At 49.7% G+C, this 22,645-nt stretch overlaps 7 protein-coding genes across 7 annotated transcripts, besides 1 other annotated feature; 3 read left to right on the top strand and 4 right to left on the bottom strand.

Moving 5' to 3' along the window:
- Positions 1–22,645: part of a sequence feature (contig 1.117 1..274575(-1)) that runs on past both edges of the window.
- On the top strand, positions 944–2,716 carry ANIA_07026 (uncharacterized protein). Its single transcript, XM_050611958.1, has 2 exons — positions 944–2,272; positions 2,333–2,716. Exons 1-2 carry the CDS (start codon positions 1,242–1,244, stop codon positions 2,451–2,453), a joined length of 1,152 nt encoding a protein of 383 aa, XP_050467926.1. The 5' UTR covers positions 944–1,241; the 3' UTR covers positions 2,454–2,716.
- Positions 4,353–5,047, top strand: ANIA_11541 (double-stranded RNA binding motif domain-containing protein; the record flags this gene model as incomplete). Its single annotated transcript, XM_050611957.1, has 3 exons — positions 4,353–4,404; positions 4,537–4,596; positions 4,872–5,047. 3 exons carry the CDS (start codon positions 4,353–4,355, stop codon positions 5,045–5,047), a joined length of 288 nt encoding a protein of 95 aa, XP_050467925.1.
- Positions 6,722–7,243, bottom strand: ANIA_11542 (uncharacterized protein; the record flags this gene model as incomplete). The annotated part of the gene is made up of 4 exons (XM_050611956.1): positions 6,722–6,839; positions 6,908–6,921; positions 6,971–6,989; positions 7,197–7,243. The coding sequence occupies 4 exons, from the start codon at positions 7,241–7,243 to the stop codon at positions 6,722–6,724; spliced, it is 198 nt and encodes a 65-aa protein (XP_050467924.1).
- ANIA_07027 (putative MFS transporter) lies at positions 9,159–11,040 on the bottom strand (the record flags this gene model as incomplete). Its single annotated transcript, XM_659539.2, has 8 exons — positions 10,966–11,040; positions 10,789–10,912; positions 10,662–10,737; positions 10,535–10,616; positions 10,383–10,485; positions 9,915–10,318; positions 9,667–9,855; positions 9,159–9,485 (listed from the first exon to the last, which is right to left on the bottom strand). The coding sequence occupies exons 1-8, from the start codon at positions 11,026–11,028 to the stop codon at positions 9,159–9,161; spliced, it is 1,368 nt and encodes a 455-aa protein (XP_664631.1). The 5' UTR covers positions 11,029–11,040.
- On the top strand, positions 11,873–14,862 carry ANIA_07028 (uncharacterized protein). Its single transcript, XM_659540.2, has 8 exons — positions 11,873–11,940; positions 11,992–12,075; positions 12,128–12,462; positions 12,509–12,829; positions 12,874–12,931; positions 12,980–13,057; positions 13,216–13,295; positions 13,752–14,862. Exons 1-8 carry the CDS (start codon positions 11,923–11,925, stop codon positions 14,800–14,802), a joined length of 2,025 nt encoding a protein of 674 aa, XP_664632.2. The 5' UTR covers positions 11,873–11,922; the 3' UTR covers positions 14,803–14,862.
- On the bottom strand, positions 15,903–18,458 carry ANIA_07029 (AFG1 family ATPase; the record flags this gene model as incomplete). Its single annotated transcript, XM_659541.1, has 5 exons — positions 15,903–16,135; positions 16,281–16,336; positions 16,668–17,026; positions 17,090–17,606; positions 17,662–18,458. The coding sequence occupies 5 exons, from the start codon at positions 18,456–18,458 to the stop codon at positions 15,903–15,905; spliced, it is 1,962 nt and encodes a 653-aa protein (XP_664633.1).
- Positions 19,425–21,730, bottom strand: ANIA_07030 (phosphatidylinositol-3-phosphate-binding protein BEM1; the record flags this gene model as incomplete). The annotated part of the gene is made up of 4 exons (XM_659542.2): positions 21,589–21,730; positions 21,335–21,463; positions 20,411–21,187; positions 19,425–20,363 (listed from the first exon to the last, which is right to left on the bottom strand). Exons 1-4 carry the CDS (start codon positions 21,592–21,594, stop codon positions 19,425–19,427), a joined length of 1,851 nt encoding a protein of 616 aa, XP_664634.1. The 5' UTR covers positions 21,595–21,730.

Genomic DNA, 22,645 nt, shown 5'->3' with positions numbered 1-22,645 from the left:
CTCCGGCGCTTCGCTCGGCGCGGCCTCTGAAATGCGAGCGCCTCTCATAAGCCTGCCCGCTTTTAGTCTGCCTCCGATCTGGGGGACGTCGCTGCATGTGAAACGTCTGGAACGGCTGGATTATGCGAATTACAGGCACAAGATCGCTCCCTGCAGCGACTGTTTTGTTCGGGTCGGGTTGGACTAGAAGGAGAGGCGTGCATCAGGCAACCCTCGCTCTCCGAAATGCCCCGCGATTTTGGCTGGAAAGGATGACGAATGTCTCGGACGGTCAGACGGGTGAGGCGGAATTTTCAGGCGAGTTCTGGGCCAGACGGCGCCTTGAAGGCTGAGCGATTTGTATCCTGTAGTATGAAACCCCGGGTTGTGGGGTGATGGAGAGAACCATGATGGAATGATGGAGGATGGTGGGCGGACTCTCGTCCCTGTGTTGCGGGGAATGCGTAGTCACTACCTGGCAGTCAGTCTGCTCGCAGTATTACAACCACTGCTACTCAACACCAGTCAGTGAGAAAGTGGTAGATGATTATACTGACTTACCCATAGTATACTTGCGGTGATAAGCTTATGTTTCGCTATGCGTTGCTTTTTGGCCCTTATTGGTTCCATCCAGGGCCTTGGGTACTCTGAGTAGATCAGTAATGCCTAAACAGAGGACCGACGTGGCTCCTGTCTCTGCCCGTGTTGTTCGCTCTCTGCATTCCTCCTTCGTTGCCCCGTTAGAACAAACACTCTGCGCCACTCTCTCTTCGCTTTGCGGTTGTGCTCTCCGTCACCAATGCCATGTTCCTCCCCCTCGCTTTCTTCCATTCCTCCCAGCAATCGCATGCTCTTCCGCCTCAATTAGTTCCTTGTCTCGCTGCCCCTCCTTGACTCTATTTTATTTATTATTGTTTTCCTTATTTCTCTAGGCGGATTCTCATATGACCGTTTTATCATCCCCTCCCTCAGCTCAACTTGTGGCCTATGCTTTACTACTGAATGAGTGGTTCGACTACCAAGATTGTGGCTATGATTTGAATTCCGTCATTTTCCTGTATATCTTCTACCTATCTCTTCTCCTATTTTCTTTTCCGTATTCTTTTCGTACCCTTTTTTGCAAATACTATTTCAACGGCCCTGCCTTGTTATTCTATCTCCCAATCGGGCAGCTGAGCAACACGTCTACCCGTCGACCCAAACCCAGCTGAGGGTCAGTCCTCACGAACTATTTCTACGCCTTATATCGCACTAGAGTCGCCATGGTGTCGTACAGGGCATGGTCGTGCCCAGAAAGGAGTGCAGCGAGCTCTAGCTCCACCAACAGCGATACCTCGGACCGGTCTAAAAGCACGGCTCCAACTATTTACAGTGACCGGCCCATGTCGAAGCGGCACGAAGAGGAAATGGATCTCTATGATGATGATGAAGACTTAGATCCCAGGGACTCCGCGTCAACATTCGATTCATCTACTTCGGCGGATGAGATTGACGAACCCCCGTTGTTCGAGGTGCCGGATCGCCGGCGAGTTATCTTCAGACCAGATGTGATCCCCTCGAATTCGTCGAGTTTCGCCAAACTATTTCCTTCCTGCCGAAGGCTCCTTATTCGACATGACGATCAGACAGATGACGGAAACATGCAACTGCGGGTGGATACAAGGGTTCCGCATCGGGGAGGGTACCAGCAGGACGTAATCCTTTTTCATCTGCGCATGTATGACTTGTTTACCAGAAAGTTTTCTTTCCGTCGCTATTGTCGGGAATCTGGCCGCGAAGTCTGCCACTCAGAAAAGAGGGCAGCATCATCGATATTCGTCGCTCCAATGCTTCAGCGCTCGTGGAGCAATATGCTGGCGAGTTTGCGACCTGGGTCTAGTGGACATGGTCATCACAAACGACGAGGGTCGGAACAGAGCGGATTCTCTGAAGATGGGGTTGCCAGTGGTCTTGTTCGGCCTGCTACACTCGCCGATAGCATCATGCTAGAGTTTTCCAACTACGCCCACGTAGAGTTGAAGCGAAGAGGCGCTGGGAGGACGAAGCGATACGAGTACGAGTACTGGGCCACGAAATACCAATGGCGACGTAAATCGCGCAGAGAGGACGGGCTGCGCGAGGTATCTTTCCATCTCGTTGACATGCGCACTTCCAAAAAGATCGCCCACATTGTCCCCGAGATCTTATCACCCCAGGAAGCGATTGAGGAGGAGGCCAAGGGGGGCTGGATCCCGCCTTCTTCAATGTGGATTAATGATGTGTCCACATACAAGAACATGCAAGACGTCGCCGAGTAAGCTAAACCCCTGCACCCAAAGAACGCCTTGAGGAAAGTTGAACTGACATCATGTAGTGTCATTGTAGCTACAGGTTTAGTCGTGCTCGTTGATGATTGTATCCGTAGTCGATGGCCTCATGGGACAAGCACGCCACGCCACCAACACCTCGGCACCGACCAGGCACAGGCAGTCTGACGTGTAAGTATATCGGACTGTCCCGTGCTCGGCTTAACGACTTTTCTTGTCACGTTCATGTACACGAGACTGTATTACCTTTTTTTGACCCTCATGACGATCTGAGCGCTGGCTTCACACGCTATGGTTGGGCTATATCGTTCACACATTATAGTTGGTCCATGTATGCCTGAATGAATGGGCACAACATGTATATGAATCTAGGTGTTGGCGGCATCAGGCAGGGACTCGAGAGATGAAAATAGAATCTGGCTGTATATTTGTACAGAACTCGTGGCAATGGTGGTTTCTGCCCGATCCTGGCCCAGCCGTTACTTGTTGTCTCATTTTTATCCCATTCCCCTGCTGCTATTGGATAGATTACCGGCGAATCAGCGTGCCATCTGATGTGACCGGGAAGGTGTCAGGCATAGAGGGGAGTGAACCAGCGCTTTCCTAGGCATAGGAATGTCTCTATAACAACATGTATGTACAGAGTATTCGAGAAGTCTTTATATGAGGTGGGGCTTGAGATGATCGAGGCTCGTCTCAAACAATCAAAGTGCGAATATGACATGCAGCAAGTTAGATACCCAACACAAGTTTCTTTCTTCTACTCCGCCCCTCCAGTTGGCATTGTGTTATCAATCTCCCCTCCTTATGCAGGTCCTTTCTCTCCTTGATGTGCTTCTCTTCTAATTCCTTCATCCTCCACCCCACCATTTATCTTTCTCCAGAGTCCAGACACGTGAGGTATATGATGCACAAATGCCCAACTGCCATGTACCCGAGTTTGGAGGCGACGAATTACCATGAATGCCAGCCTGTGACTCGATCAAACCACTTCCAACCAACCAGCCTGATCTTCGTCATCAGGTTGTTCTTTAGAAACTCTAGAACTTGTCCAGCAAGCTGCCGCGGCGGGTCTAGTCTTACTCAATTTTTTTTTTCCCTCTCGCGTCGAGTCTTTCATCACGCTGAGCGGAAACGCCCCTGATTTATGCGAGACACTTCAGCTCAGGCGACATAAAACAGGCCCTAGTCGCTTACGGTCTCATGCAGAGCGGCATGGCTCCCTGGCATTTGGGGTCAAGGGCTGAGGGATTCGGAATGGTTTTGAGCTGCTTGCTGTGAGCTGGCACGGTTTTCGGGTCGCCTCGACCTTGCAAATGACCGTGAGTGGCCGGATGCCCATTATCAACATCAAACCGCTTTTGGGCAACTAAATCACCCCTCCTTCATGGCCCCTCCATGGCTGGGTACCGAGCATTGTCACCTCTCTTCTGTTCAGCCGTTCTTGCTTACAAGCTCATGGCCACGTCCTCCATGAGGCGGCCTAAGGCTGTTCATACCCGATGCCACCTCCGTGCTCGCGGATTGTTAGTGGCTGCTGGAGTCACAATGATGCGAGCAATTAAATTAAAGTGCTGGAATTTCAACGCGATCATTCGTCCCAAGCCGGCCCCTTCTCCTTTGCTGTACAACAACGTCATTCGTGTTGGCGCCCTATTCACTGGCAACTCAATGGATCTCCCTAGCCTTAGCCGGGGCTAGTGGTCCTCAGTCCTCCCTTACCTAGATTCCGGCGTTTCTTCAAGCCATATTCTTTGTCGGCTGCATCGGCCCGTTCCCGTTGCAGCCTCAAGGCGATGATCCGCAGGTTCTCGTCCCTCGAGTGGAGAGTAGTGGAGGGGGTTTAGCCTTACCTTGACCAGCGTAGCATGCATAAATATATCTGCTAGGTTCTGGTGATTAAATTCCGTGTTGTCATGCCAAAGGGCAAGAAAAACCGACAACTTGCCTGCACTACGCTATTTTAAAAAGCGGCCCACACTCTTACCTATAACTCCTTCCTCTCTTCCGTCTGCTACGTCTAAACACCAACTACGGCTACCTATAAAGCAAGCACTATCGTTCATCATGTCTGATCCAAGACTCGACATCAAATATGACTGGCGGTTGAGACTTGAAAGTATGCCCCACTTTCCAGCTATTCTTTTGGTGGAAAAAGTTGTGACGTTTAAACGTTTCGTTTCCTATACCTTCTTCCCACATGCTTCCGCGGCGATTTAATTATTCGATGTGCTAATACAAGGCCTCATAGTGTACTGCAAGAAGGTGGGCTTTGGAGATCCCGTTTACCATACGTACTCCGACCGTCGAGGTAAGAACATGATGCTCAAATTTTTCCTGTCTTCTTTCTATTCTTGATGCTCCAAAGTCTCAGCGCCGTGCTTGCCGGATTTCGCTCTCCCGCTTCATGTCTTTGTGGGAAGATGGAGTGGGTACATTCAAACGAGATCAGGCCTACATTCTCTCTGAATATGCAGTGATTTTGTCTCAGCGGAAGAGTGGAGTCTTTTGTCCCCTCACCGACTTTTATACTGGGCCGTCAAATTTTTCTTCGTTATCATGCTAACGGCGTTTGTCTCCTCTTAGGAGGTCGCACAGCGTGGTCCTGTAATGTCACTGTCAACAAAGTAACCTATGCCGCCCGATATTGGTTCGATGGTTCCTGTTTACAAAACGCCATGGAAGATGCTGCGGAGGTGGCTCTGAAGAAGTTGGAACCGTCCGACCAGTATCCGAGCAGAGAGCCGCAGGGAACTGTTTAGATGGGTGCATGAGCTTTGTGCGCTGTACAATTGGCGTTCTTCTCTTCTCTCTTTTCTTCAACTCCACCCTCGTGAGGAGTTCAGTTTCCGACTTTTTTTGTCTGAACTTTGCCTTCCAACTTGACAACTCGACATTCATGCGACTTGCTCCGGATTGACGCCGATCTCGCAGACATGTACAACATTACCGGCTGTCGACATTATTGCCAATTTATTTTTTCACGATGCACGAACAATTGGTTACAAAAGGATGGACTTATACTGGGTACACATTCGGCAGGACAGAATGCGAGCCTTTACCTTTTACGATTATTATTATTGAAGACTTGACAGTTCTTGAGGCTTTCTTCTGGTTGGAGTTTCATGAGAACTGGTCTGAACAGCGTGTCCTGTGGACGGAGTGCGTTTAATGTTTCTACTCTATTTCCTTCCCAATGGCAAGCCGGTGCGACAGAACGGACCCCGCGGCATGAAACTTTGACCATTTATTTTTAATATTTATGGCACGGATCTTATCTTATACGGTGCTTTGGGATACTTTAGAGTTGGGTCTGACGAGGCAACATATGATCTGTCGCAAGAACGCAAAGCAAGCCAGACTTCTTTATCACGCGTGAATAATTGTGACTTATTATCCTGACGAAGTCATTTTTCAGTGCCACAATCTAGCCAGTAGGAGGGACAAGGATACCCCTACCAGGTGTTGAGGTAGATTGAAATGCACATTGCTCTTTACAAGAACAAATCTGGCCGATCAAATACCTAAAAAGTTAAGCCTGTCGAAGGTGGATACCGGCCACAAAAGGGGCACTTGGTAGTATAGTGACTTCTGAGTTTTATCTAATCGGTAGCGTAAATCTGTTCTATGGGAGAACCGAATTGCATGTACTAATTACCTATTCAACAGTCCTCAACAGTACAACAGTAAGCGCAAACCTTCAAAACAAGTTATACTCACGCTCCTAGATCTGGATCTTGAAACGTCTGAGCTTACCGCAACCTTATTTCCCCAGCTTATCTCACGTGCTGAGCCCGTTCCATGGTTCAGCTACCGAACAAGCGGTTTCCTAACCCTTTTAGTCGGATGTTTCCGTCAACTCATGGCGCTTCGACTGCCGTCCATGGTCGACGACAACCAACAGCCTCCTCCTTTTCCGCTGCGGGTCCTACCGCACCAAGACCGCATCCCTGGGGAAGAAAGATGTCGAGGGTAAGGTTGGATCCGCATGTTGGCTGGTCTACTTTTCGGACTCAGCCTGCAATAAGGTGATCATGACCTGTACCATTGTGTAATGGAGTCGCCTATTCCCGCGATAGCAATTTGAGGTCCGTTCAGCTTGTTTCAGCTGCAATGTGGACTCTGGACGAAGAGAACCTGGCAGCGCGCCCATGCCATAAATTTGACCAGATGAATATACGGTCGAAGTATGCAAGGTCCTGAAATTCCAATCTCACCGAAGACAGCTTCTTCACGCCCTCTGGTGTTCTGACCTCCGCACCCTTTTTTCCGGTATTATAGTTTGGATTGCAGTTTCGAACATCGATTGAGTAGCTGGAAGGAGGTAAACGTGGAATTGCCGGGTTGTATTGGACATATCGTGGACATAGCCGATATGACGGTCCCTTCTACGGGTACCTTCCAGGCCATTAAAATAGTATCTGCTATCGCTTGATTCAGCGATTATTGCGGCTCACAGCCTTAATCGACTTGGGGACAATATACCGTTCGGGTGCTAGAGCGTCCAAGTCACCTAACTCGCACATATGTTTCTGGGAGAAAGATAATGATGACCTACACGGTAGATAAGTTAGCATTTGACATGGGCACAATGAAGTGAAGGTAGCTTCGCTGTCACGTACTCACCAAGATAGAACTTGGACTCTTGAGTACCAGGCTGGAGAGCGTTAAGTAGCTCCATTTACCTTCGGTTCTGCTGGCCGTCTACAATGTCGAATAGAAAGTAAGAGTGGAAGTGAATAAGACTGAGAGCCAGACAATGCTTTACTCATTGTACTGTGAATAGGTTGGCCGTGAACAGGGGATGAGTAGATAGTCACACTACTGAGGGGAAGGTACAGCCATGTGCTTGTTGACAAAGATTTTTTTCGATCGTCCACTTTCTTCCCCCTGCCACCCCTCCTTTCTCACCCTCCGTCTAATTCCATGACACCTCTCCATTCTTCAACCTCAACCATATCACCTCTCTTAGTACCGCTGAACTGATCTCGAACCGGGCTTTAAAGCACAACTGGGACATCTCTGTGCCTCCAACAAGCTAGTCTCCATCCTCCCATCTTCCCTGATTCTTCGACCACTTCCGAATACCGTCGTTCGCCATATCCATCCAGGTTCCGAGCCTCATTGAAAATAATGATAGGCTTCTACACTGCAGCAAACTTATAGTCTCCTTTCACTTGCAATGGCGAGCACCAATGTCGAGAATTCCAATCTGGGCCCATCGTGGACTTAGGACGCCGAATGCCCCTTTTGTCGTGATGCTCTGCAACAATCATCATATTCAATTATTCCAAACCCGTGAATTTAGGGCAGTGTCTGAAGGCGGGATGTGACAAGTGTGGGCACTTGGATTATTATGTGCAGAATAACGACTCTGGTGCACTGATCGGAGCTTCTGGCTCTAGCCTGGTACTCAACGTTGCCCTAAACGTGGACGGGGTCTTCAACATGATTTTAATCCCACAGCCGACAAGTCTAGCAATAGGATGGTAGGTTCCCAAGATCCTGGCTTACCACGAGATACTGACACCTGAGATAAGAACCGGTATTGTCCGGCAGCAAAAGTTAGCAGAGAGCCGCCTAGAGGCTTATTCCCTTCGCTTATCGTAAACCCGATTCAAGACATCCGACAGTATTGAATGAGGACGCACAGTATACCATCAGCTCCACCTACACCAACAAGCCATTATCAATCTCATCAGGACAGCAGCCGGTAATAATCAAAAGTCAGCATTGATTTCGAAACGGAGCCAGCAGCCGACAATGCGCCAAAACTAGCAGCAGAGCATTGATGGGACCTGCAACCAGTCAAGAGTCAAACGTCTAAGATGACGGTTTCTTTGATGTTCTGCCCTGGTATTCCTCCAAAATGAAGATGGGGTTGCAATTTTCTCTCCCCCTATTATGCTTTGAGAAAAGAAGAGACAAGAAAAAAGCGCAGAATGCATGTCGTGAGTGGATCATAATGTGGCATTTTTGGTCGTCTTGAAGCACATTACGCCCCTCGCACATTGTTTTCGCGTCAAGGAAGGCTCGACTCTCGATATCACCTTCGCTGCTTATAATTTCTACACCGAAGATAAAATATTGAGGCGTATTAGTCCCAGGTATTTTCTAAATTTGTTACAGCCACCCCTTTTCCTAATCAAAGCAAGTCTATTCGCTGATTCTAGCCTTTCGTCACGGTGTCGGAGGTTCTCGGTTTCACACGCGCGATTACGTCCAGAGCCCCTTACAAGGAAGTGCAAGTTAGATTGACGCGGTCAACATAACAACCGGCTTGAAGCCGGGTGCAGAGTTTATAGACCCAGGGTTTACGGTCATACTGAACTAGAGCCAGGGCTTATGGACATTCTGGATACAGTCAGTGCCAATCAATATGGATATACAACTTTCAAGCAGTCTCGTCTAACGCAATCTCACTTTCGACCAACCAAAAGGCGTGCCTACAGTTGTGAACCTCCTTGACATCCGGCGATATGATTCCTATCCATGTGGACACTGGCACGGGCGTCAGAGAACGTCAGATTTCTTCAGAATAAGTGTCTAGTCCGGATCCACCACTTATGCAATTTTCTCAATTGCGGCGAGTGAGGAGAAGGTGCTGTGATCATCGTCACATGGAGTACCGGGTGAGCCGTTCTACTATGCCTTTAGTTTGCCTTGGGTTAGAGTCGCCCAGATCTCTTGAGCCAACGTTGAGAACTGTATTCAGGTCTTGCTATAATTGATCGCAGTAAGCTAACCGTCCAAATTGATTATGTTATAGTAAGATTATTTTAAGTACTTAATGTCAGGCATAAACCGCCGTCCCACCATCTTCATTCACATCGACGCAGTAGATTAACAAATCGACAAACCAGCCAATACAACTCAATAAGCGAACCTCTGGCCACTCCCACCAGCCTTTAGTCTCTTATTTCTCCACCCGTAATACACCCTCAATGCCAAACAGCCCACCGTAACAAGCAGTAACAGCGCCGCATTTGTCCAGTGACCTGTCGGATATCCCCTCTTCGCCTCATTAGATTTATAGATCCATACGCCTACAATCTGTCCTGGCGCGCCAAATGACACGTTCAAAGCGATAGCGAGACCCGTTCCGGCTGTGGATCGGATGTTGGATGAGAGCCAGCCCAAAAGTGGCGGGATGCAGGCAAATGAGCCGCTTGTTGCAACGATTAAGCAGCCGTAGCGGTGCTGATATGTTGTTAGTCCCATTTACTATAATTGTTGCAGGGTTATCGGTGGAGGGACCCTACAAGGTATGCGTCTGCGGGGAGAACAGCGGAGGCCAGAAAACCCATTGCGCCGACGAAGGAGAAGACTGCGGAGTGGAGGCCGCGGCTGAGGTTTTAAGTTAGTTTTGCAATGTCCTTACCAAGGATATACGAGGGTACCTATTAAAGTGATCTGCAGACCAAGCAACAGCTGTTGTGACGACATAAGCTACCGCCCAAGGAGGTACCGTCATAAGCTGCGCGTTCAGACTAGTATAGCCCAGACCGCTAGTAATTGCCGGGGTAAAAAGCGAGAGACTCGAGAAGGGAGCAGATATGCCGAAGTAGACCTGTGCACAGAGTTAAGAAGCTTTCCCCTTTAAAACACGGCATGGCCGGTATCACTGACCACGTAGTGAGCGTATAAACGCCAGTCGAGTAAAATCTCTTTAGCGTCCTGCCATGTCATTGCTTTTGCGCCACCTTTGGATCCCTCGACCGCGAGCCGCTGCGCCGCAAGTGCCTTTTCCTCTTCCGACAGCCAGCTTGCGGATTCAGGGTAGTCTGGGAGGATGAACCACACCAGGAAAGCGGACGCTAAAGACGGTGCGCCCTCAATGATAAAGAGCCAGCGCCACGCTGAAAGACCTTGGGCCTGGTTCATATGTCCAACTCCGTAAGCTATGGCGCCGCCAAAAGCCCCTGCTAGCGTCGCGGATGCAAGAATCAAAGCTACGCGCATGCTTCGTTCTGATGTGCGATACCAGAAAGTGAGGAAGTAAACGAGTCCGGGAAAGAGACCGGCTTCCAGGACTGGTTTGCGTTAGTTCAAGGCGTATAATTTCGCAGTTCTGGTGGGTAGAGTTTGTGTATGTACCTCCAAGCAGAAAGCGAAGGCCTGTTACTTGTGCATAGTTGTGTGCCCCACCGAGTCCCATTGTCACTGCTCCCCATGACAGCATCAAGAAAGCGATCCATCTCTGTGGCTGGCGTTAGGTTTGACGTTGGGAGGGTATTAGGAAGACGCACGCTCGGTTTGAGCTTCTTGAGAAAATAGTTGGATGGAACTTCAAAAAGAGCGTAGGCGATCAAGAAGACCATCAATGCGATCCTGACCGACTTAGTGCTAAGTCGGGCGACGGTTAAGGACACCTACGTATACTCGTACGAGGACATGTTCGTCTCGGTCAGGAGATCATTGCCAGTTTCTGAGTTCATGATTTTGGCGTTTCCTGGGATTTATAAGCCCACTGACTCTAGTCATTATACGAAAAATAATGTACCGATATTTGACCGATCCAGATAACAGAGGAGGTAGATTGCAGCACTGAGAGGAATAATATGAAGATCTTGCTTCCAGATTAACGCCTTTTCTCGAGCCTGGACTGCGGCATCTCCGCCACTGTTCTGGATAATAGGATTAGCCGTTTTCTTGCAAGCCAAGTGCTTGAGCCGCTCACTTGAATAACCAATTCCGCGTCCGTTGCATTGACGACGCCATCCGGAGCGACCTCTTTTTCCATGATGACGGAGATGAGAACGAGAGTGGTGTAAGACGATCAACAATTTTTGGGGTCTGCTAGTTATAAAGACAAAGCGCACGCCAATCGGGGCTTTATCCCCACATATCCGAGTTGGGCTAGACTCTGCCCTTGCGGTAAGTCGCAGCCCCTGGGTTTGGGGTCAAGAAGTGGCCCGTGACTCGTGACTGTCGTGTTCTCGCGGATGTCGGTCAATCTCCGAATGTTCTTGAATTCTGAGGTTGGTCCAGAAGACACCGCCGTACATTGAACGAAGTAACCTGAGACCGTTAAGATCGGCGGTGGGCCAAACAACATGAGGGATTCATTGTGACTGGTTTAAGCTGATATTGATTCACACTGCAGTCATGCTGTGCAACTCCTGCAAGCTAGATTCTTGTCATGCGTAGGAGCCCAAATGGTCAGGCTAGCGTCAATCTAGCACTGACCCAGCTTTGTCAGTCGTGGTGATCGCGATCAATGGCCGCTAGAAGCGGAGACTATATATGTAGCGCAAGGGCCTGTTTGGGAGGTTTACCCCGGATGAACCAAATCGAGATCTGTCCAGAGTTAATCCATGTCAGTATTGACTGCTGGAAACTTATCTTACCCCCGAGGGGCACCTTAGCGCATTTCCTGCCTTTGGAAGCTTTCTACCGTGGCAGTTTGCTTAACCTCACGGTTGTTTGCTTTCAAGAGGAAGGCCTCGTAGGAATTGGTTGGGCAGAATAGAGGCTGAGACCGCTGATAAGATAAGCGGTTTTAGCGTTACTGTACTGTATTGCTGATAAGTGAGTCAAACTGTGCAAACATTTCTCCAAATTATCAGGACACTGGAGCACATGAACAAACAGTCAATGCTTCCTCATTATTCCCCAAAGCTATACAATCACTTTGATGAGAAACATTACTAGGGTGAGAAGATCACTATATCTGCAACATCGCGTTCTGAACGCCGTCTGGCAGCCACTCGCTCGGTCCATGTCGACAACCCCGCCGCGGAAGGCCATGCCTTCTGCGCTTACTTTTGATTTGCATCGGAAGTGTTCTGTAGGTCGAAGCATTTCAGTTGTTGAATAATATGCTGATAGTGAATGCATAGACTACTAAAGCGCGCGCAAGCACCCTCCACCTCCCTCATGGATCCGTCTCGCTCCCAATCTTCATGCCTGTCGCGACACAGGCAAGTCTCAAGGGCCTTACATATGACCAATTGAAACAAACAGGGTGCATGCTCTGCCTCAATAACACGTACCACCTTGGCTTGAAGCCAGGGCAGGCTGTACTGGATGAGGTAGGGGGAGCACATGCGCTGCAAGGCTGGAATCGCAACATCCTAACAGACAGCGGTGGCTTTCAAATGGTTTCTCTTCTCGAGCTCGCGGAAGTCACTGAGGAGGGTGTCCGGTTTCTGTCACCGCACGATGGCACGCCGATGTACGTTTGAGTTTAGTATTACGGGCATGTTCACTGACGAAAACAGGCTGCTCACACCGGAACACTCAATCTCACTACAGAATTCCATTGGGTCCGATATTATCATGCAGCTTGACGATGTGATAGCGACTACATCGCCAGATCACGAACGGATTCATGAAGCCATGGAGCGCTCGGTGCGCTGGCTAGATCGGTGCATTGCAGCCCACAAAACCCCAGAAACGCAGAATTTATTCTGCATTATTCAAGGGGGACTGGATCTAGAGCTGCGAAAACGGTGCTGCGCGGAGATGGTAGCACGCGACACGCCAGGAATTGCGATAGGTGGGCTGTCAGGTGGAGAGGCGAAAGAGGATTTCTGTAAAGTGTATGTGACCTGAGGGTTGTCAAGATTGGTGCTGACATGGAAAGTGTTGATACATGTACTGGTCTCCTTCCGGAATATAAGCCGCGATATGTGATGGGCGTGGTAAGTCGTTGCGCAATGTTGTCAAAGGGGATACTGACGATGGTACAGGGCTATCAGGAGGACTTGATTGTGGGAGTGGCCCTTGGAGCGGACATGTTCGACTGTGTATGGCCGACAAGAACTGCCGTAAGTATCTTTCTCCAGCACTGAAAACGATGCTAACCCCAAAAGCGCTTTGGAACTGCACTGGTTTCCACGGGAAATCTCAACCCTAGACACGCTTCTAAATAAAGGCGCATGATTTCAGGCCTGTAGAAGAGGGGTGCGACTGCATGACATGTAAGCCAAGGGAAGAAGGAGGTTCCGGCATTACGAGAGCCTATCTCCACCACCTGGCTGCTAAAGAGACAGCCGGGGCGCATCTGTAAGTAGCCTCTGATCGTTTCGAGGCATCAACTAACTTGGCAAGCCTTACAATTCACAACGTACACTATCTCCTAAAATTGATGGGAAGAGCGCGACAGGCAATTTTGGATGATCAGTTTCCAGCTTTCGTTCGAAGTTTCTTTATGAAGCTATATGGAGACAAGTTCAAGGTTCCTCTATGGGTGGTGAACGCCTTGCGAGGGGTAGGAGTCGACTTGCTAGAAGATTAAAAACAACCACGTGAACATAGCAAGGGTCCATACCCATCGCAGTAACAATAATAAGTAGGGCGTAGTCAAGGCTGTACTCGAGATTGCGACCTATATGTCTCGATCGAGTGATAATCACGTGATAACGTGACGCGCTTGGGACGCGTTAGATTTCCAATTTCCAGAGTTTCTGGACAACGACCGGTGTAATTCTTCATTTCTTCATCTACAACTCCAATCACTAGGATAGAGTCAAGCACGACAGGGTACAAAATGACTGTCTCACTGGACACTCCCAGAGAAAATGCCACCACCGCCACCGCCGGTCCTCAACCCCCAGCCCACAACCCCTCTCACGAAGAACACCAATACCTCAACCTGATCCGCCAAATCCTTGCGGAAGGCGAGCACCGCCCTGACCGGACGGGCACGGGAACACGCTCAATCTTCGCCCCAAACCCTATGCGCTTCTCGCTCTCGAAGCCCAGCCCCACGAACCCATCTACAAAGATCCCAATCCTCCCCCTCCTCACCACAAAACGCGTCTTCTTGCGCGCCGTCCTTGCCGAACTTCTCTGGTTCATATCCGGCTCAACATCAAGCATTCCGCTCTCCGAAGCGGGCATCAAAATCTGGGATGGGAACGGATCGCGTGAGTTCCTCGACAAAGTCGGGCTCTCGCACCGCGAAGTTGGCGACCTCGGCCCCGTATACGGATTCCAGTGGCGCCATTTCGGGGCTGAGTATGTCGATGCCCATACGGATTATACAGGGCAGGGAGTTGACCAGTTAGCGGACATTGTGAGGAAGATTAAGGAGACGCCGTTTGATCGCCGGATCATCATGTCGGCGTGGAATCCAGCGGACCTGAAGAAGATGGCGCTTCCGCCTTGCCATATGTTTGCGCAGTACTATGTTTCTTATCCTGAGGGCATTGAGGATGGGAAGGGCAAAGGCAAGGGAGAGTTGAGCTGTTTGTTGTACCAGAGGAGTTGTGATATGGGGCTGGGCGTCCCATTCAACATTGCTTCATATGCGTTGCTGACGCACATCATTGCTCATGCGACGGATTTGAACCCGGGGAAGTTGATCCATACTATGGGTGATGCGCACGTATACCTGGACCATGTGGAAGCCTTGGAAGAGCAGTTGACTAGGGAACCTACGGATTTTCCAGAGTTGAAGATTAAGAGGGAGGACCGGGGGAGCGGAGTTATTGACGGCTGGAAAGAAGAGGAATTCGAGGTCATTGGCTATGCGCCTCACAAGGCGATCAAGATGAAAATGAGTGTTTAGGCATATACTTACTATACCATGTATATAGAGGAAGCATATGATACACGACCAGTCAAACAGGATTTAGAGATACATAATTCTCTTCCTTTTCCCTTTTTTTTGCCGCTCATCTTTTTCTTCCCTTCCTCTTTTTATTTTTGAATTCAGCAGCTAATGTACAGTTGGGTACCAAAACAGCATAACCTTTGTGCAAAGCAGAGAAAGAAGCGGAGCAACATCTATAGCATTTGGAAAGCAATCAAAAAACGTCGATCGAAGGAATGCGGAGCAAATGAACCACTTGTAAATGGTCTTAAACCCAAGCAGAGGACCTCGGAGCTTGTTATGGTGGAATCACATCCACAGGGACCCTGAACTGTATAGTGTCCTTGGCCGTCTTGACGATCCTTGATATCGGTACCAGGAAACTAGTGGCAATACGCATAGGTACTGCATAGTGCTTCAGCGATCCGTGTCTGCACGACTGCACTGGGTATCATGGTGACAAACCAAAGGTCACCGGGTCTAACAGTATCAGAAGCGTTACACTTAACGATGATGAGCTCACCATCCTTGCCTTGCATGGAAACGATTTTGTCCCCACACGGGAGTTCTCGACTCAGGCAGGCGGTTACGAAGCTTGAGGGAATATTGCTTTAATGTTTCGTGGACGAGCATATGCTGTGTTGATCTCTGACGGCTACTATAGCCATTGCCTCCTGGCTTTTGAGGATCAACGAGATATCATCCTTGACATATGATGCGTTGAACTTTGACCTCAATGCTTCATCAAGTTGCATGAGTTACTCAATTATACCTACGATAGTGAAAACTACTCCAAAAGCCCGGCGTGATCTCTGTCTTGTGATTTCTATAGACCCTGGCCAAGAGCGTCGTCATTTCGCCCATGACTAGACTGCATCAACTCTCATTAGCAGGTATACGAAGAAAATGGCTCAAGTAAACAGGGGTACGATGGCTCACTGAGTCCCATTACACGTTCTCCCTTCACACGAGTACACCCAAAATCACAGATGCATATCCGCTAATTCCTCTTTTCCTGTTTTCAAACACCGCAAAACCCTAACTGTAAGACATTACGGTATGTCTGAATTATCTAACTACAACGAAGCCGTGACCAGTGGGAATTGACCAACTGAAAACTTGAGTTGATACCGAAAGGATAGCTTGGAGATCTCTAGATGCATGATGCCAGTAAGGCCTTTATATAGCCACCAATACTCCTGGTCGGATGCTCCAAGCAATGCCGCCGGATTCTGGCCTTGCTCCAGTATGAAAAAACTGCAAGTATCGGCCTCGTCTGGCGCTAAACCAGAGATGGATAGCCATAAGGCTGCATGCCGTTTGTAGTTATTAACAAATCTTATGTTACCTGTAGGCCAGCAGACTAAGGACACGTGTGATAAGAAGAAACTGACAGATGCACCCTGGAGGAGAGGTGAATAAAGAATTGATGCGAATAGCATCGACAGTCTTACATGCATAGAACTGAAAAGTCACGGGGCAAATGGCAATGTGCAGCCGTGGATTAAAGCTAAATAAGCACCGGCAGATTATCTGGAGGCTTAACAGGAAAGAATAAAGCTCCCCACAGGCGAAACTTGCCGCATGAATAAGGATAAAGCCGGTTCCTGCAATGCACCTTCAGGGAATTCTGACGGAGAGCAGATAGCCCACACGATGGACGCAGTGTGATATTACGGCCTTAAGTCATCAAGTAGCATATGAACGTGTATATGAAGAGGTATATATGACTCTATCAATGTATATACAATGGAACCAGAAATATCTAAACAAGCTACGTCATGCCTCATCACACAGCAGGACAGGCCAGCAAAGAGAAGTATGGGGATAACATAACTTACATATTATCCTCAGACCACCGACTCCTCGCCTTTAAATAAGCCTCATGCTCGTTCTTCTCCTTCTCCTTTCCTTCCGCATCCAAGCCGCTCTTTCCAAGCAAGCCCCGCTCAACCCACTCCTTACTTCCCATCTCCGACAACCTCGACAGCGCGCGCGCGAACGCAAAGCGCTCCTCGTCACCGCTGAAGAGCGAGGACGTTTTGAGCGCTTTCATCGACAGGCCTAGGTCGTCCATCATCATGCGCATGGCATCGGAGAGGTCCGTGTGTTCGCCGTTGTCATCGAGGGAGGTTTTGACTTCGGATTCAGAGATGAAAAGGTTTGTCAGGGGGGTGGCGGTTGTGAGGACGAGCTTTGCCTGGTCATATGTCAGTACAAGGGTGTATATAAGCGAGATGATGGGTTGAAGATGTGTGCATACCCGACTCTCATAAACCGCATCAATGAACGTAATAAACCTCCTCGCCAGATCCCGCTGATGCAAGGTCATCCCCGGCACGTCGGTTACGATAAACGCCTCGTAATTCCTCACAAGCTCCAAGTAATCTGCCGCGCCTGTTGCAGCTCCAATAAGCTGCTGGAAGCTGAATTTAGCGGCCTTCCCACTAGCAAGAGGAACCTGAATCTTGCGGCCCCAGACTTCCTGCGTTGTGGGGTGAGGAGGGTCATTGATGGGATCGCCGAGATAGTCAAACCACTTCTGAGCGTGTTGGTCGGCTTCGGGGCCTAGCGGGTGGTGATAAACACCAGATGGGGGACGGGGAATTTTCCGGTAGTCGGTGGGAGAATTGAGATTTATTACTGTCAGGACGGTCTTGAGAAGGGTAATGCAGGGGATGAACGATTGGCGCTGGATGCCGTTTAGGTAGAGGTCATCAGGGTGGCGGTTTGAGGTTGTGACGAGGACGACGCCGTGAGACATGAGGGATTCGAGGAGTCTGAAAGAGTGAGTAACCTTCCAAACAATCAAGATGGCGTAGATAATGCGCATACCTCCGCAAAATCATGGCATCAGCAACATCAGTACACTGAAACTCATCGAAACATAGCACACTCGATTTCTCCGCAATATCCGCAGCAACCAACGGCAGCGCATCGAAATCATTGCCGAACTTCATTTTCACCACATGCATCCGCCTATGTACATCCTGCATAAAATTGTGAAAATGGATTCGCGATTTGGATCTGATATTGCTCGGCAGCGTCTCGTAGAACAAATCCATAAGCATCGTCTTCCCGCACCCAACATCCCCATACATATACAGACCCTTGGGCAGGTCCTCCGGAATCGATGACTCCGGCTTCGCCGGTGCCTTGCCGAACAAAGAGCCAAAAAACGACTTCTTCGGAGCGGCGTCGAGAGACTCTATACTCGGGCGTACAACAGCAGGGGCCTTATACGATTTGAGCCGTTCATACAAATCTTGTAGCTGCTCGATGATCTGCCTCTGATAAGGATCATCTCTCAGTCTCCCCTGCTCAACCCGCGCATTATACTCCGCCAATGGACCGGCAGCCTCCGCAGCGGATGCCTTCACAGGAGTCGCAACTTCCGCAGCAGTCGCTGCGGACCGCCGCTGATGCGTAGCGTGATTCACGAACCCCGGGTTGCACCAACCATAGCCATTATGTTTACGTGACGGTGCTGTCCTTAAGCCGTGAAAGTTCCTCCTGCAGCCTGCAACGAAGACTGGCTTTGATGTGCGCACAGCGACAGGGCGTATCAGTGCCGGTCTACTCGGCGCGCCAGCTATGTGGTGGGCGCAAAGTCTGGCGGAGGGGCCACTCATTGGCGTTTAGATCGCAATGACTCGACACCGGATGGGGTTAAACAGACATTCAGTTTCTGTGCAGGGAACGAGTGGAACTGGGAGGCTCGTATAGATGCCGCCGTAAAGTCGCAACGGCTTCGACGGTCTTTGATTGTTTCCGCCTGCCCGGCTGGGTTTTGTAATGTCGGACAAAACGCGGGGACGGGAAAGAGAGCAAGTAACACGGCAAGTGCCCACAGGGCTGAATAGCAAGTAAAACAAGGGTATATGAAGCGTCTAGAAGCAAAGCGACGAACACCGCCAAATTGCAGCAGAAAAAGAGCAAGAGCAGTTCGGTCTTAGCCAGGAGAACCTAAGGCGAAAAAGAACCGCCCCCGTTGCCGAGGGAGAGACCGAGGTCATGTGACTAAGGACTCGGCCGGTAACCAAATCTGACTCCGACAGACTTGACCTGGAAAATGAGGCACCGGTACATTTGTACCATGGTTGGAACCCCGTGAAGAATGGTAGAAGAAATGTCAATTTTTGGTAGGCTGTTGCCCGTTCCAAGGTTGGGAAGTAATGGAGTCAAGCTGAAGTTAAGAATCGGTATATATGCATGCTAAATTTTATGTACAAATGACGACGAATGACGACAAATATGAAAAGGGTATGAGAACAATAAAGGCCAAAAAGCCAACAATGTACATAATCGTTTAACGTTTCAAAACGTCTCAATATTGACTTCCGATGTCACATCCATCAACCTCATGAATCCGGCAAATGCACTCGTGAGGCTGGTGGTCAAAGCCGAAGCCCACAGACGAAAATACCTGAACGCCACGACATCGTATCCTGAATACCCAAACAAAAAGAAAAAGAAAATGTCGGGCTAAGCTCCCTAGAGCTGACACAAACAAAGAGACGGCAGCGAGAGACGAGATATAGTGTTTGAAAACGGCGGCAGAAAATGATAGACATGACCAAGACTCTATCGCTAATATTCTATGCGAGTCCAACGTAGAGGGTAAGTTTGGAATTCCGCTGGATAGCGGTATCGAGATCGCTGTCGCTGATAAGGTCGACGTAGGCGCCCGACGCCTCATCCTTGTATTGCACCACGATCTCGTCATTGATCTTCAACCGGTCCATAAGCTTTTCTTTTAGCTGCTGGACATTGATATCGCTCGGGACGCGGATAGCAATGAGATCGTCTTGGAAATTGACCTTGACTTTCAAAGCACCACCACTTGAGGTTGAGACTTGAGTAAGAGAACTTTGCTGTCGGACCATGGGGGGCTTTCCGTTGGGAATAGAGCTGGAAGTCTGAGATCGCTGGTGCGAGTGGGAGTGTGAATGGGAGTGAGAGTGAGAGCTTCGTTCCGAAGGCCCATTCTGTTGTTGCGACGATTGCCTTGAGGCGCTGGGAGAAAGCTCATGGCCAGACGAGTGCTGCGAGCCGCCTGAGAACCGGGCATCTTCTCCAAAAGCACTCGGGTCAATCTCGAAGTCGCCTGGACGAGGCGCGAAGAGCTGACGGACGAGAGCGCATCGGGTGATGTGTGGAGGCATAGCCAAGAGCTTCTTGATATATTCATCCAAATTATGCCGGCGGCCGTCAGAAATGGCATCGGTAACGTGAGCGACAGGACCGGGCATGAATGGTAGGGTTCGGGGTTTGCCCCGATTGCCTGCCTCCTCCTCAAACTGGGTCAACAGAGCAATCTGGAAATCATAAAAGTCGTGGTAGTATCGCGACAGCTCCCAGCAGCGACCGTCCTCCATCTTAACTTCAATGATGTACCAGTACTTATCATTGTCGAAGCAGTACCGAGGGATCGAGGCAGCAATGGGTGCGACTAAGGGTTGCTGACTGTGGGGCGGCGGTTGCTGATGGGTAGACGGGGCAATAGACGCCTTGCTCGCGTTTCGGTTATGGTACGCCTGTACATGTTAGGTCGAAGATGAATCCCGCTAGAGTATTGACTTACATTAGCATGGCCGTTTTGACTCATGTGGCTCACATGGTCCGCGCTCTGTCGCACTGACATCCTCTCCATACCCGAAGTGACGGATTGCATGGAGCCAGTCGTCTCGATTTTACCTAGACTGATGCTGCTGTTTTTATATTCGGCAGTCATCTTTTTCCACTCCTCCACTTTTGGAACACCAGCGCGCCTGACAGCCTCGAGCGGGTCTGCAACAGCCTGCCCACTCTGCATGTCACGAAGCTCGATAAACGAAACGGGAATCAGGCCGGGACCCCCAAGGCGACCGATGGGTTTTGCGACGAACCATTCAGGGTTCGATTGGGCGATGACGATGATGGCCTCGCCTGCTTTGGCGTCTAACTCATCGGGCCGTTCAGCCTGGAAATCGTACTGAACGACCCCATACACCATGGCGCCTCCGCCGGCTTTGCCCATCATGGAAGTTCGGGGGAATGCGGGGTGCGACTGATAAGACTTAGAGGAGCCTGAACCAAATTCAGAACCTGAAGAAGTAGCGCGATCAGCGAAGCCAGAGTCGTGCGGTTCCTTTTTCTTGCCCAGGTCGATGGATCCGCTGCTGTCTCGCTGGGTTTTGCCGATAACTTCGAAAAAGGTCACGGGAACCAGCCCCCTGGCGGTAGGGATAAGGGGATTGCACGCTTCGTACCAGTCCGAGTCGTCTTCCCTGCTGATAACGTGGAAGAAATCGCCCTTGCTAAATGCCAATTCCTGGGTGTTCCCTGGTTCGGGTTGATAATCGTAGAGAGCCTTGATGACCTGTACGCGTTCGACGGATGGTCAGCACGGGATGAAGGAGGAGATAGTACAGAGTAAACAATGTAAAAAGTGTAAATAGAGAGGGACAGGCAACAAAAGACTGGATAATAGAAAGACGGAGCGAAAAGAGAGATAAAGCGCACGCACCTTCTTTGGAGGCAGAATGGCAACGGCGGACTTGGGCGTAATGGACAGATGGTGGTGCTGCTGGTGGTGGTGCTGGTGGTGGTGGTGGGGTTTGGAATCCTTCTCCCCTTTCAGGGAGCGTCGGAGAGCCTAAAATTTGTGGTGTTAATGTTGATCGCCTAATCAGAGCACAGGGCCAAGGCGGTGATGCTCTGCAATTTCCTGGAGTTGTGCCCCGACAATCGCAATAACCATCAGAGAACAGGACACTCTACCTTCATGTTTAGATTATCTCGTATGTAAATAGTCGAGAGTCGTCGAGTCTTTAGTGAATGTGAGATCAGGAAATCAGACTCGACAGGTCACCGATACCCATCCAATATGAGCCCGATGCAAACCACGACCCGCAGAACAAAGGAGCGATCGCAGGTGCCGACAAAGAGAACGTAATCCTCAAGATCTGGGCTTTGAATATGTGAAAGAAGGACCGAAAACTTGAAAGAGCGTGAGGACCTTAGTTGAGCGAGGGGAGGGGTGTGTTGAAAACCGAAGAAGAAGAGGAGACAAAAGAAGAGGACAGGACAGGAACAGTCGATGGGGAGGTCAGTCCGTTGGGTAAGATTAAGGCAGAACCCAGGGATTATTCAAAGTAACCAGCAAGCTGTTGTTTCTTTTTCAAGCAAACCCGGTACTGAGAATTGTGTGTTCCAGAATATTTGCTGCCCTCGTGCGTCTGAGTTACCACGGGATGGGCGATCAGAACTCTTGTGGCTCGGAGGTGTACCCCCGCCTCCGTGAGTGGCTTGTCGATCCAGTGAATGGTGAAGGAGTGCCCACTGGTCGCAAGAGTGATTGTACAAAGTTCCTTAAAAGATTGATAAAGTGGCTGAACCAGAGGTTTAAAAGGGGCCGTGGGGCTGGCCTGGGATCAGAGGCCAAAGTAATATTTGTTAGTCTGGTGCAATCACAGGTGGCGGAGGTGCCAGTCGGCTGGGACACGGCAGTCTGTATTAGCTAGGCACTTAGGTAAGGAAGATGCGTCGAAAATGCAGGAGAACACTGCTGCTGCTGAGCTGGCTAATTCTTTGAGTTATTATTATCCTTACTACCTCGCCGAGGGGTAGAAGCACAATCACAGTCACTGCAGGTGCAGTAGTTAGTAGTTAGCTCTATGGGGTCGGGCTACTGGAGTGGGTTTGAATGACCAATGAAGACATTTACAGCATGAAAGCAATAAAAAACTGCCTAAACTATTGAAATGTCAATCAAATGTCATTTATCTATTTACCAGATGTGCCGCTTCTCAACGGGCTTACATTGTATCTGATATGG

This window comes from Aspergillus nidulans, chromosome IV, assembly GCF_000011425.1.
Source record: "Aspergillus nidulans FGSC A4 chromosome IV".
NCBI classification, from domain to species: Eukaryota; Fungi; Ascomycota; class Eurotiomycetes; order Eurotiales; family Aspergillaceae; genus Aspergillus; species Aspergillus nidulans.
This window is presented reverse-complemented; position numbering and strand designations above follow the sequence as displayed.